Genomic DNA, 14290 nt, shown 5'->3' on the forward strand with positions numbered 1-14290 from the left:
GATTTAATCAGATTCATTTAATCATATTTACTACTAGAAGGTAATAAATGTAGTGTAGAGGGTGATGAATGTAGTAGGAAAAGACTTGACAAAGACTTGACATCATCTACAAAGGAGATGACAGTGAGACGAAATCTGGGAATAAAAGATATAAATAAGACGTCACACACTATCAGACCAAATACTCACCTTCATTGTTTTCCTGGATATCTGGCAACCAGCAAAGATTAGTTCCACTCCTAAATCACGCACTCCTAATCAAGATCAGTTTACACAAAGGAACGTCACATCCATGTGTTTTACAAGTGGTGAAAAGCAGCTCTGCACAAGGCTTTATGACAGAAGCAACACCAAATAAAGGAATTATTTAAAAGCTCATTTAATATCAGCCAAGAAGGCTTTTTTAATGCCTTTTATTTTATACAGTGAAATAGTGAAGCAGAAGGAAAAAACAATTGTCTTGCCAGTAATATGGATCTGTTAACAGTAACTGTGCACAAGGAATGCTAATATCCTTTTTATAGATAATACTGTTATTCATACATAATCTGTACGTCTGTAGTCATAAATAATACCTATTCCTTAACCTTTATGTAAAGTCACTTTTATTTGTTTTATTTCCATTTTGTGATTTTTTTTTTTTCCTAAATCCAAAGCTGGATGTATGTGGTGTCTTCCACTACTGGCTGTCTCTTTAGCATACACACGCACACACACACACATACACACACACACACAGACAACCAGACCCTGTCATTTATTCTTCAATCACTCCTATTACAAACTGGAGTTCATATCACATAAACAGGATTGCTGCCAAATGATATATACTCCTATACCTGGGTTTGAAGCACATAAAGTATGGATGAATACTTTTCGGCTTTGTGTGATGCAATTCCTCTATTAAAAAAAGGATAATTTACTGAAGAGGTGATAAAATTATTAAAATAACAACTGTATAGGCAATTGTTCACTTGTTGAAGAGTAATTCTTTTCTGGGACGAAGGCTGGGTCAAATAAGAAACAATAAGAGCAACATATTTCATACAGAGCAACCTTTCCTAAGGAGAAAACTGACCTTCAATTCATACAAACATCAAAATAATACAGATTCCAAGTCCTTGTAAATATACACTCTTGCATGATACACTGGTTTAAAATAAGGATTACTTCAACAAAAAAAAAAAAAAAAAAAAAAAAGGTCACTCACACATTCTTGTTCTCCTGTTATTCAGTGTCAGATAAATAATTTGCAATGATCACAGCATTTTTTTTTTTTCGATAAATGTCTCTGACCAAGGCAAGATATAACTTACAGGGCACACAACGTTATGGTTAGCAAAGGAAAAAAAAATGTTTGAATTACAAAAACAATGAGGTAAGGAGGTCTCTTTTTTTGTACATCTGCGGTGTTTCAAATACTAATGGCTTTACTGCACAGTGCTCCCTCTAACCGAGTCTGCCCTTAGTACTGATACAATGGAAACAGATTCATGGCACGTTAACGAATAACCCCGAACATGTCCCGAGTGTCAGAAGATCAAATCAGGACAAGGAAAAAACGTAATCAGGTTAAAGGACAGAACAGGTCTCCCTCTCTCTGGCCTTCTCAAACACTGACCTGATGGAGCCCAGGATGCATACAAGGGCAGGTAGCGGTTCATTTTGGTCACCAGACCTCTGTGTGTGTGTGTTTGTGTGTGCGTGTGTAAAAAGTCTCTCAGGTGAGGGAGTTAGCACAGTGAGGCTCGGCCTCACAGGGTCCTGACCGGCAGTCCTAGTGCTTCTGTTTCCTGTAGTGTTTCTAACAAAATGTTTTTTCTACTGAGTTCTCTCACATATGCACATCATTCAGATATTCATCCTCTGCTCTGAAGCACACTGATGGACTGATGAAGGCAATGTGGAGCCTCACATCTTCCTTTTAGCAAATGTGCATGTTGTATCCATACAAAACTGTACAATGCTGGAGTAAAATTATAGTAACTGAACAAAAAATATGCTCATGAGGGACAAAATTAAGCATGAAATCTTCAGTGTGAGCCCTCACATCACCTGGAACGCAGGTGATCCCCTCCCAGGCTCCTCTGTCCTGCGTTGGACGGACAATCCGAAGTACAACGTAAAGACAGGTGCAACAAATAAGCTCAGGTTGGTTTCTGGGGGACACTGACAGGACCCACAGATTGTGCAGAAAGTGAGTGCCCTGGCATTTTCTGAGTTAGATGTTAATCTGGAGTGTCACCATCCCACGTCTGACAGCTCTCCTCCACAGCGAGCACTGCTATTTTTTGTTCCTCTTCGAAAAAAAAAATCCAAAAGCTCCTGGACAATCCTTGGAGAAAACGGCATCCTCAGCCAGGCAGGCAGACCTTTCCTGCAAACAACAGCCCTACTATTGTGAAGAAGATGGAGAGCACGAAGAGCACGTAGGACGAGCCCACCACGGTGTTGTTGGGCAGCTTGTACGGCTGGCCGCCCACTTCGTTAATGTAGAAGCCAATGGGGAAGATGAGCGCTGCCATGCAGAACAAGATCACTGCGGAGAAGAGGGGAAAAAGACAGGTTAGAACCTTAATACTGAACATCTCAAGCATTCAGGCAAAGATTAAGCAGTGGCTGACTCTTCCATGGAAGAGCTTTTAGAGAGGGAATGGGATGAACTTTGAGAGCTATTAACCTTCTATGGGACTTCATCATCCAGAAATGAAAGAAAAGTCAGAATGAAAGTCATGTCTTGTGATCAACCACCTATGGATTGTGAAGGAAAGACATTTTTTTCTCTTTTATTTTCTTTCCATTTTTGTCAACCACCTGGGAAGAGTGAAGGCTAACTCGAGATACATGGAGCCAGTCAACTGCATCTTTTCACACTGCTGCTCATGCAGCATCACAGGGCAGTGTAACACACTCAGAGGAAAGCGCTATCGGCCCTCTTCCTCATACGTGAGTTCAGAGACTCCCATGATTGGCTAGTGTCACTGTGACTGACAGGGGAAAGAGAGTATGCCACCCCCCCCACACAGGGAGCACGGCCCATGTTGTTCCTTAGACTCCCAGGCCATAGATGGCTTTGGCATTGTTGAGGAAAGACAATACTTGAAGGCATTTTTCACAATTTACAGACTGTATCACAATATATAGCTTTGCCAGTGCCAGCAAAACAGTAGTGCTTAATGAATTTTTTTTTTAAACTTTACTAATGTCTAACTTATGTTTACTAACTAAACCCAGACATTCAAATTCGCTACACGTCAATAATTCAGTACAGAAAAGGAGGAAAAATCAAATAACTGATACAAAAATATATTTCAACTTTTAATCAAATACTTGATACTGTGAGTTACAATGCAGTTGGTCAGTGTTATAGAAGTGTTATGTAATTCATCACAATATCTATACTATATTTATGTTGCCCAGAAATAAAATATATCCTTCATCATAAAATTGTATTTACAACACAGATTTTTTCATAATTCAACACTCTATCATCACTATTATTGGTGCCCTTCATAGAAATTGAGCAAAAAATAATCAATTAATACATAACGTGTCATATTTTAAGTGATATTTGAACAAATAGGGACTCTGTTCAGCTTTAACACAGCTTTTCTTTCAAAGTAATGATTTTTTTTTTCTGCAGAAAAGCTCCTTTATATTCTTAGGCTTGTACATGTGGACTGCCTACTTCACTTCAGACTAGATCCCACTCCTGCCCACTCCTGAAGGAATTCTGTCCAATCCTGCCTGCTTCTGCACAAAGACTGACCAATAGGAACAAATTAGTCATTTACACCACAGAGAACACCAGTTACACGTCATGCAGCACTGTGCCATATCCAACACATTTGAATCATTCTGGATAATATTTTATGCAATCATTGTTTACCTATGTGCCAATAATTCTGGAGTTGACTGTACGCAAGTATCAAGCTCCTCTAAAGGTGCAATTAATCAACTAGAGAACAACGCTGACATTAAACAAACCCATGGAATGTCCACTGGAGTTCTTGCATCCTTCCTATTTCTGACTATTTTGCACTCTTTCCATCCTAAACAGTAAATGTGACGGCTCATTCGGACCAGGTGTGAAAGCTTGTAGTGAGGACTGAGGATCAGGAGCTGCTCAGAGAAGATGGACTCCACAGTCAAGATAATGTCAATGGCCATTAGCAGGATAATAGCATCTTTCAATGGACTGCTAAGCTACAATTAAACACAGCTTTAATGAGAGATCAGCCAAGAGAGTGGAAGAAATGGAGATTTACTTAAAATAAACCAAAAGCAATCAAAGCACTTTTTAGAGGAGAAGGAGGAGGAGAGGTCTGAAGGTCATGTTCACTACAGTGTAAAAGAGCTACTCCCTGGAAGTGAATGTGTTGCTGCAGTACAGCATGAGCTGCACACACTCAGCACAACAGCACATTCAAAACACACATCCTGATATCAGGGCCCGGTGCACTGTAATGATTCTGCTGAACTGCATACACAGCTACACCGAGGAAAAAAGGCCACTTCATGTGATGGGTATTTACAGAAGATCGTTCTCCCTGGTCACTATTCACATACCTTCAAATATCGAATGCCTACTGAAGCACTACTGAATGCGCATCATTGTAATAAACACAAACTGCCCAGGGAGCAACATACGAGAGCTTTGCATTACTAGCCTATAAAAAAAAGATTTGGTCTGTCCTGGTCCACCTTGATTTGTCTTTTCTTTCTTTCTTTCTTTCTTTCTTTTTTTTTGCACTTTGCACTGTGCTGTCATACCCCTAGGGATCAATAAGGTTTCTTTCTTTCTTTCTATCTGACCACTGTAGTTTTAAAGTCCACACTGAAAGACTTATATACAATCACCATCCACTTTATTAGGAACACCTGTATACCTGCACATTCGTGCAGTTATCTAATCAGCCAATCATGTGGCAGCAGCACAATGCATAAAGTCATGCAGATACAGGTCAAGAGCTGCAGTTAATGTTCACATCAAACATCAGAAAGGGGAAATAATGTGATCTCTGCGACTTTAACCGTGGCACGGTTGCTGGTGCCAGATGGGCTGGTTTGAGTATTTCAGAAACTGCTGATCTCCCGGGAATTTCACTCACAACAGTCTCTACAGTTTCCACAGAATGGTGCGAAAAACACTAAACATCCTGTGTGTGGGGGGTCTGCAGGCGAAGAGCTTAGAGGAGAATGACCAAACTGATCTGAACTGACACGAAGTCTATAGTAACTCACATAAGCACTCTACAACCGTGGTGAGCAGAAAAGCATCTCAGAATACGCAGCACATCAAACCTTGAGATGGATGAGCTACAACAGCAGAAGACCACATCAGGGTCCACTCCTGTCAGCCAAGAACAAGAGTCTGAGGCTATCATGGGCACAGGCTCACTGAAACTGGACAGCTGAAGACTGAAAAAAGACCAGGCGATTTTTTTTCTTTGTCCAGTTTGGGTGGTATTTTTATTGTACTGACAGGATTAGCCTTTGCTTCATCTCTTTCTAAGGACAGCGATGCACTGAAGTCCTTTAGTCTGTGAAGCTCTTTCACCTTCATGTACTTCTGTTCAGAAAAGTTAAAGTTAAAAAGTTAAAGTCCTAAATCTTCAGCTTTTATGCTTATATCTCCATCAATGCCATCATCTTGTTTTCTGGAGCCAACAGCATAACACAATGTTATCCCATATGTGTGATATGGTTGATTTTTTTCTTCTATTAATTGCCATTGTAACTGCGCTAACTGCACTATATTTGGCCATATAGTGTTATGTCTCCCTGTGATGTCAGCGCAGTAGACAACAGCTATTTTGGGGAATCGCGAAAATACATCAGTCAAACAAAGTAGCAACAACATTGCTAACCATATCACAAACATTCAAAACAATAAGTAGCAACAGAAACATATTTAATGTGTTTCATGGCGGGGTTTGCCTTTAAAACATTAAACATTTTGACTCTGGACAAAATCTGAATGTCGTCTCATCATAAAAGTCGTCTATGAAAAGTCTTGGTGCTCAGTGGGTGACCTCTACAGTGAGGTCAACATGGGCCACAAACACACCTTAATCAGTGTAAAGGCAGAGATCAAGACTGACGTTATCGGCATACCTTTAAAATGGCCAACAGCTTCTTCATTTGTGGATTGGTCCAATTTCCAGACATACTTTAGAACTGAATTTAGGCTTTCCTCCTGCTGTGTCCCTTCACTGTGCTAATGTTTTAAATCAGGTGTGGCGTAGGATACACAACCATCACAACATCAGCCTTAATGGAAGATCAGAAGCCTTGTTAGTAAACTCCAGTAATGTATCGTCTTCTCGTAATTTACTGGCTTTTACCTCTTGATAAATTTGTCTGCTGTTTGAGTTCACACTGAACCACTTCCTTATTTGCAGCTATACCCCTGCATAAAAGTGCAGTTTTGAAAGGGAGTTGAAGTAGATTTTTCCTTCTCAAACTGAAGGGTGCTTCTTTGTGACTGTTAGACCTATGGTTCTCAACGTGAGGTCTGTGAAGCACAGCCAGGATTTCCGGGATTTTTTTAATGTTGTTACAGTGGTGAAATCTCAGCCTACGCTTATTAAAGTTATTACATTTATTTTTGAGCTCTTCCAGTTATTAGCCTGTTTGACCAGTCACTTAACTGAATGGGTTTAATTCAAACCTCAATGACTCAAAAACAAGCAGGTTTTAAATAACTTCAAAATGTGTTCTGTGACGCAGTTCAGGAATAAAAAGCTTTATGGCTCTAAAAAAATAGCCAAAGTATTACTGTACACTTTCAAATAATAAGCCTAATATTTTTTAATAGTTGAACTTTGGTCATGAAACAAATCTGTACTGATGGGGTCTGTGGATTTTTTTTTCTCCTGTAAACCAAAGACAGCACAGACAGAAGCTTATAGCGATGTCTGTGCCTGCTTATGTGCCATAATATTTGCCTGCAGAAGTCATGACAGCATGAATATAGCTTGTTGAGGGAATGCTTGAGCCCAGACGTGGTGAGGCGGCACACCAGTGGTACTGTGCTCCACACACAAAGTGCCTCTTTCAGGTGGAAGTGGTCGGCAACAGCAGCGGCTCAACTAGCAGTGAAATGCCTCCCTAGAGGCTTTGACGATGTTTAACTTAATAAATCAACATTTCCAGATGTCCTTACGCCTGTCTCGTCTTCTTACCTTCTTCACTGTTTATCAGTATTTTTTCCTAACGTGCTTTTGCTAAAATAATAATAATAATAAGTAACTAATTAAATAAATAATACAGTACTCAGTATTCATAAAGCTCCTTAAAGAGCAACAGACGTTTGGCTTCGTGCCGTGGTCTGATAAAGTCTTAATAAACATAGCAAGGTTCCTTGACTTGACTAGAAGGTACTAACAAGGTAGAGTGGAGTTGAAATGCAGTTACATATAAGGCTTGATAGCACACTGATAAGTGCTGATTTCATTGGAAGCAGACTAAATAGATCAGGACTTGAATTTTCTAATTCATTTTCCATCAGTTTGCTTGTTTCTTTGACAGCCCAGGGATGAGGCTGCACAATATGTTGTTTACTAATTGGCAGTGCAATATTGGCCTTTGAGATAATCACAGCACAGAAGGCCACTATATGCAACCATGGATCCTCTACACAAAAAAAATACTCTTTTTTTTTTTGTGTTGTGAAAATCATGACCAATTCCAAATGTTCATGAGTGTTTGTGTTATATCATGGCATTCACATGACCAAACTAATTATTTTAGTTAAAAAAAAATGACATACTGATCTTTAACCATGTAAAAAGGGGTTCAAAATATTCACTCGCCAGTCACTTTACTAGGAATATCTGTACACCTGCTTTTTAATGCAAGTATCCCAACAGCCAATCATATGGCAGCAGCATAATGCATAAACTCATACAGCTACAAGTCCAGAGCTTCAGGTAATGCTCACATCAAACATCAGAATGGGGAAAAATGTGATCTCAGTGAATGGTTGTTGGTGCCAGATGGATTGATTTGAGTATTTCAGAAACTGCTGATCTCCTGGGATCTTTATGCACAACAGTCTCTAGCGTTTACACAAAATGGTGCTGAACACATCCTTTGAGCAGCAGTTCTGTGGGTGGAAACACCTTGCTGATGAGAGGAGTCAGAGGAGAATGGCCAGACCGGTTCAAGCAGACGGGAAGGCTATGGTAACTCAAATAACCACTTTTTACAACCATCGTGAGCAGAAAAGCATCTCAGAATGGATAACACTTCAAACCTTGAGGCGGATGGGCTACAACAGCAGAATACTACACCGAGCTCCCCTCCTGTAAGCCAAGAATACAAATCTGAGGCTACAGTGGCAGCAGTTTCACCAAATCTAGATAGAAAAACATCGCCTGGTCTTTTTTTCCAATTTTCAACTGTTCAGTTTCCAAACAGCAAAAAACAATTCTGGACATCTTTGCTTGTATTATTTATTTTATTAGTGCAGTTAAATCCAACAGCAAAGAAAGCATCAGACCACACTTTTAAAATTAACAGCTATACTGTGTCCACAAATTACATTTCAAGTTTTAATGCTTTAAGCTTGACTGCTAACAATGAAAGAAAAGATATCAGTGCAATAAATGTGCAAAATAATAAATCCGTGTATCATATTACACTATTTAAGGAGTTAGCATTTCTTAATACACACTCATGTGGATGACCTGGCAGCAGACAGAGCTAAACATAAATAATCTAATCTGAAACTGAGAGCGCGTGGCATGGAAGCTCATGCCCTCCTTATAGCTAAATGACCTGCATTCCTTGGATGGAGGATAATAGGTCTATAGCAGCATCTGGGAGGTTTTTTTTTCCAGGCTCACAGCCCTCCGCAGTGGTGACTAGTGGATGTATTAATGGACAAGTATTAGTGGACAAATGAAACCCCTACAGAAATGGTCTAGTTCTGTCCATCAACCCAAGAAGCGGAATAGCCTCATCTCTTTCTGAGAGCTCTGGAAATGTTTATATTCCCAACAGCTATCACACTGAGAAAAATAAGTGCCAAGACCAAAAACGGCCCTCAACAGAAAGTGCTTTAGTGCACAGATATGTAGTTTTGTACTCTCTGAGTGGGCTGTTATAAGGCTGACTGACATTGTGCTTTTAAGCACAGCAATCAATCTTACAGCTCAATCAACTCCATGGGTCCTGCCACCTTCCCCAATCTACAATGTCCCATTCTCCCCCACACTTAACATACTTCACTAGGCTTGAGCTGATTGCTGATGGTACCTGGGATCGTCGTTATGTTCCGTATATCACAATGGCTATTAAACTGGACAATTTAAATGCCAGAAAATGTGTCTGCAACTTGATGACTTTTTCATATGGCAGGTGACAAATCAGTGACAGCAATGCTACAGCTAGCACATGGCCAACAATGACTGTGCTGTTATTGTAAACCCACAGGCTATATATCAAAGACAAAGTACATTGGACCATAAATAACCATTTTCCAGCCTTTTCTAATGTATTATTCCAGCAAAAGCTAAACGTAAATATGGGGAAGATGAGGTTTTCAACTTGAACATGGGTGGCTGAGTACTCTCAGTAACATGTGCTGTGGTTTGTTAATATTCTTAGTCTTTTTATTATTTAAATACTGCAATAATAATCAAGAAAAATTGTACCAGTAAACCATATACCCCTTGCCAACAATGAAAACAAAGTCAAGCAGCGATTTCTAAGAGGCCACAATTGGATGATGGCACATTTCACAGTAGCAGTGAGAGATATGGCCAAAAATGTGTATCATGGTATAGTTTAAGATTATCATGGATTTTAAAAGTATCATTGTACTTAAGGTTCTCTCAATGATGTGAGATTCAATAATTTATGACTCAATTTTTTCAGTGTTTATGAGTCTTTGACTGAACGTGCAGGTCGTAAAAAATGAATTTCTTAAAATATTTTTCAAGAAAAATAAACGCAATCATTTATTCAGTCTAATTCGCTAAGTGGTTGTACTCTTTTGACGTCGACACACACATACACACACACAGAGGGAGAAATAGTGCATTTCGGTGCTTTGTGTGTAAAACCATTTAAGTCATACTGTAATTTCCAATGCTAAAGATGGCATGTTATTTGTTAGTGGAAAATAAACAGGCCAGCAGCTTGGGTCATGATGTAAAGAGAGCACAACCTGGTCTGGCCTAGTAATAGCTTTATTATTATCTAATGTCACTTTATAGGCCCACTAGTCATGCACTAGTGAGCTGTCACTTGATTATGTGGCTGCAAATAATGCCTGACATTTACACCCACACACAACCTTTCAGCAGACGGTTATTTTCAGCACATTCCAACAAATTCTCTCTGCACTAACTAAATATAAAAATCCTGTAAATAAAAGCTGTATTTAAAAGGGAAGCTCTCCTGGTCAAGCTCCTTTCCTCCTCCCACTACGCTTGCTCGTCACTGACCTCTACATGATGACCGAAAACAAAGAGACAAGTGAAGCCTGAAGTAGAGTGAACAAAGTACGGGAAAATAAAATGACCTTTCCATTCAACACAGTCTCTCAACTAAAGGATAAGAGAAAGCTAAAATGCAGAAAATATATACCAGGATGAACCGCTGACCTTGAAATGCAATGATTTAAATGCAATGTTTAATGCATATTGAGGAAATTGCCAATTGCTGACTGTTCAATTTCTGGCCTTCCTGTTAATTTTACTCTCTTTGTGTTCCCTAAAGATCATCCAGTGAGGTTATTATGTCCAGAGGGGGAGTAAAACGGAAGGCTTTATTATTATTATTTTTTTTTTAGGAAAAAGAGAATCCGTCTCTAAAATGGCTTTAAAAGAACAAGATAATAGGTTCTAGTGAAACAGCACGTCCACAAGGCCTCGGACACACTTCCGTCTGACTGCAACATGTCTCAGAGAGAAAAACCAAGCAGAACAGAATAAAAAGCATCATTCCTCCAGGAACACACGTTGAACCTAACTGATGTGATTTGTTCAGACATGGTGCTGGAAATGGACACACCACTAGAGCAGGTGAATGGTGTTCTCTTGGCTAGAAGATGGTGAGAGGAGACAGGAGCTCAGGTGCTTGGGAAGAAACAGAGTGATGTAGAGACGAGTGTGATTCCAAGGAAATGAGGCTATGGTGCAGATTTCCAACCCGATGGTGCAGCACTGTAATTCAAATCCAGAACTAGCTGTGTCCTGTGTATCTGTGTTCGTTTCCCTTCACATAACACGTGTCACTTGGGAAATCTCACCATCCTACAACCTCCATAGCACCCCTTCTACTTACACACATCCCCTTAACACTACCACTAACAGCAGCAACTATGGAAAACATAACCTTCCAGGTTTCCTACTGTACTTGATGGGAATCACCATGGTGCGAAGTCTGTACTCTTAGGCTGGTGTTACACTTCATGTGTGACTACACCTAATGCGGCAGCGCCATTCATACACTTCTGCATAGGTTTCATACAACTGGAGGATTAAAAGCTCTGTCCACTAGGGGGCATACATCGCCAGCACTGAAATACCTTCTGTGTCCAGTTCCTGATCTTGCACAAGGTAAACTGTGAAGATGGTGGCTGTTGAGGCTAGAATCTTGACACTGTCATCAACGCAGGTGTTATGTACAAACTTGGTGCGACAATGTACAGTAATGTTTCTGTTGCTCTACCAGTGAGAGCAACTGATGACAAGAAGCGCCACCAGGTTTTGGAGCTTGCACAATCAACATGCTGAAAGAATACAGAACATGCATGGCAGCGATCGTTTTTTTATGTACACTTAAAACCAAATAAAACCTCACTCTTAGATTTAATACAGCTCTTTTTCCAAAGCAAAGTCTTGGCAAACGAATGGAAGACTGGTCAACTGAATGCATCCACACAAGCAAGTGAGTAGGGACGGTGCAAATTCCTGACTTCTCCAGTATCGCAGGATAGAACCATCATGCTCAACACAACAAAACACATCCTGGAATCTGATGTCTTCAGGACTGTCTTAAATCCACAATTTTAAACCCTCACAACTCAATTCAATTTTATTTGTATAGCGCTTTAAATAGTGGACATTGTCACAAAGCAGCTTTACAGAAATAAATGTATTCAGGATATACATTTTAAATGTATGACTTTTATTCCTAATGAGCAAGCCAGAGGCGATGGTGGCAAGGAAAAACTCCCTGAGAAGACATGAGGAAGAAACCTTGAGAGAAACCAGACTCAAAAGCGAACCCATCCTCATCTGGGTGACACCGGATTGTGCATTTATATATAAATCCCTTCTGTAACTGTGTACTACATGGACAAATTGTGCAATTGTGTAACCAGGAAATTCATTAAAGTTTCACATGAAGTCTGTTTTGTTGAACTTATCCACTGTCCACTGATGGAGACTTAAATGCAAAACTGTTTGTGGCAAATGCGGTCCTAAAGCTATCATAGCGTAACTGTTGGCATGAACTGTTGTCCAAAGCCATCTTCATGGTTTTTAAGTGGTACCATCCTAAGTAATCTCAATGATCTTCAGGCTGTCCATGTGGGGCCATCCTCAGCAGCAGCAAGTGATTTCCAGTTGATGAGAACTCCAACCAGAAGTAGGGCATCAGGACGGATCAGGCAGGTGCAGAGAGCCAAACGGTGAGGATCACCGGTACATATATCACTGGTTCTGTGGCACTTCACACCCTTAAGGACTTGCACACCATTGGTCCACACACTGGTGACATCACCGTAGTTCAGACAAGAAGAACTGCATGGCTTACGTCACCATTCTGGGACATTTTGAAGATTGCTGTGCCATCGTGTCCAATAGAAAAGTGACTCCAATTACCTAGACTAAGGGCAAAACTGCATACTATCATTCTATACATCACTATAAGAACAAACAATAAATTGCACTCTACTATTTTAACATACTACGTAGATTGATTTATGCGTTGGAACGCAGCCTTAAGAGTTTTTTTTCCCCTAAAATAGCAGTTGTTTGATTTGAGTGATGACTCATGGCCGTGGTCAGCAATATTTATAGCTGCACTTGTTTGTAGCTGTTAAGTACTCTTGGTACCCTGGCAGAAAGGGTAACCAAATTTGGAATGATTCACCCACCAATGGGAATAACAAAGTGGGATCATGGAATTGTTACCATACTGTGCCATACTGCAGTGTTCAGTGGTAGAGCCCCAAAAAGCCACGGTCTGACAAAGTATTTTGCCTGCGTATTTATCATATATTCCTATTTTGTCCTGTTTGGCTTATGCATGTACAGCTCTCTAGTTTTTCTCTGTGCAAAGCCTGAACATAATCTAATCTTGTAATCTATCTGGAGAGGCAGACTGAGAAAAATTGCTTTTGACAGGTTTCAGATCCTAATTAAATTCTCTAACTCAGTGAGATGTGGAACATTAAATAAATAAGGAATTTAAAAGCAGCATGCAGCCAATCCACATACACATCGGAGTAGGAGTGTTCTCCTGCAGGAGCTGGGCCACACACTTACTTCCTGTGAAGGCTATCCACCGCGCATACTTTGTGGCTTCTCGGCGCCAGTGTGATGCCACTAGAAGGCCGCAGGTAACTGTGAGGGAGATGATGCCCATGATGATAAAGAACAGCGTGGTGACCCACTCAGGCGGCAATCGAGGAGGGATGCAGGTCCTGTCTCGGCCGTGAATGGTCTGACACTGCCTCACCAAACCCACAGTCAGCGCACCTGAAACACATCCAGCACAAGGGCCATGAAACAGCCATAAATCACCCACAGGGATATAACAGTGAGCAAGCAGTACTGATGTTACAGACAATTAAACATCAATGTGGCAGTCAAGAGAGCTGTGACCCCACTTATACTACACTGCAGTTAAAAATGCACCTCTAAGCTTCTTTTAACTTTATTTTTTATACTTTTAAGCAATATTTTAGTCTAAAAGGTCTCACATATAAACTATTATTTATATATCACTGAATATCAGGCAGAGATATCTTGATGAAATTTCTTTTCATGTGCGTGTAAATTCTTGTCCCTCCAAGCCACATTTAACAACCAAAACTCTCTCTAGTACATTATGTCATAACTAACTCGAGTGGCTGCCCTTAAGGGAATTTAAAAAAAAGAAAAAAAAGCTCTGATTTTTGATGCGATAACCATCTTTTGCATAAAACAACTGGAAGTGAGGAACAACATGAAGTATAATGAGCTGATTTGCATACTGCACTTTACAGCAACTAGATTTTAATTTTACTCAACAGACACACTTTTTACTGCGAGTGTATAAGGAATTT

At 40.1% G+C, this 14290-nt stretch overlaps 1 protein-coding gene across 1 annotated transcript in view; it reads right to left on the reverse strand.

Moving 5' to 3' along the window:
* Window positions 1–363: 363 nt before the first annotated feature.
* Window positions 364–14290, reverse strand: part of mosmoa (modulator of smoothened a) — a 37829-nt gene continuing 23902 nt past the window's right edge. Inside the window, exons 2-3 of the mRNA XM_026917296.3 lie at window positions 13509–13721; window positions 364–2539 (exon numbers count right to left, since the gene is read on the reverse strand). Coding sequence (XP_026773097.1) covers window positions 2355–2539; window positions 13509–13721 — 398 coding nt within the window. The 3' untranslated portion in view covers window positions 364–2354. The remainder of the gene's footprint in view (window positions 2540–13508; window positions 13722–14290) is intronic.

The sequence above is a fragment of the Pangasianodon hypophthalmus genome, chromosome 13 (genome assembly GCF_027358585.1).
Source record: "Pangasianodon hypophthalmus isolate fPanHyp1 chromosome 13, fPanHyp1.pri, whole genome shotgun sequence".
Lineage (NCBI taxonomy): Eukaryota > Metazoa > Chordata > Actinopteri > Siluriformes > Pangasiidae > Pangasianodon > Pangasianodon hypophthalmus.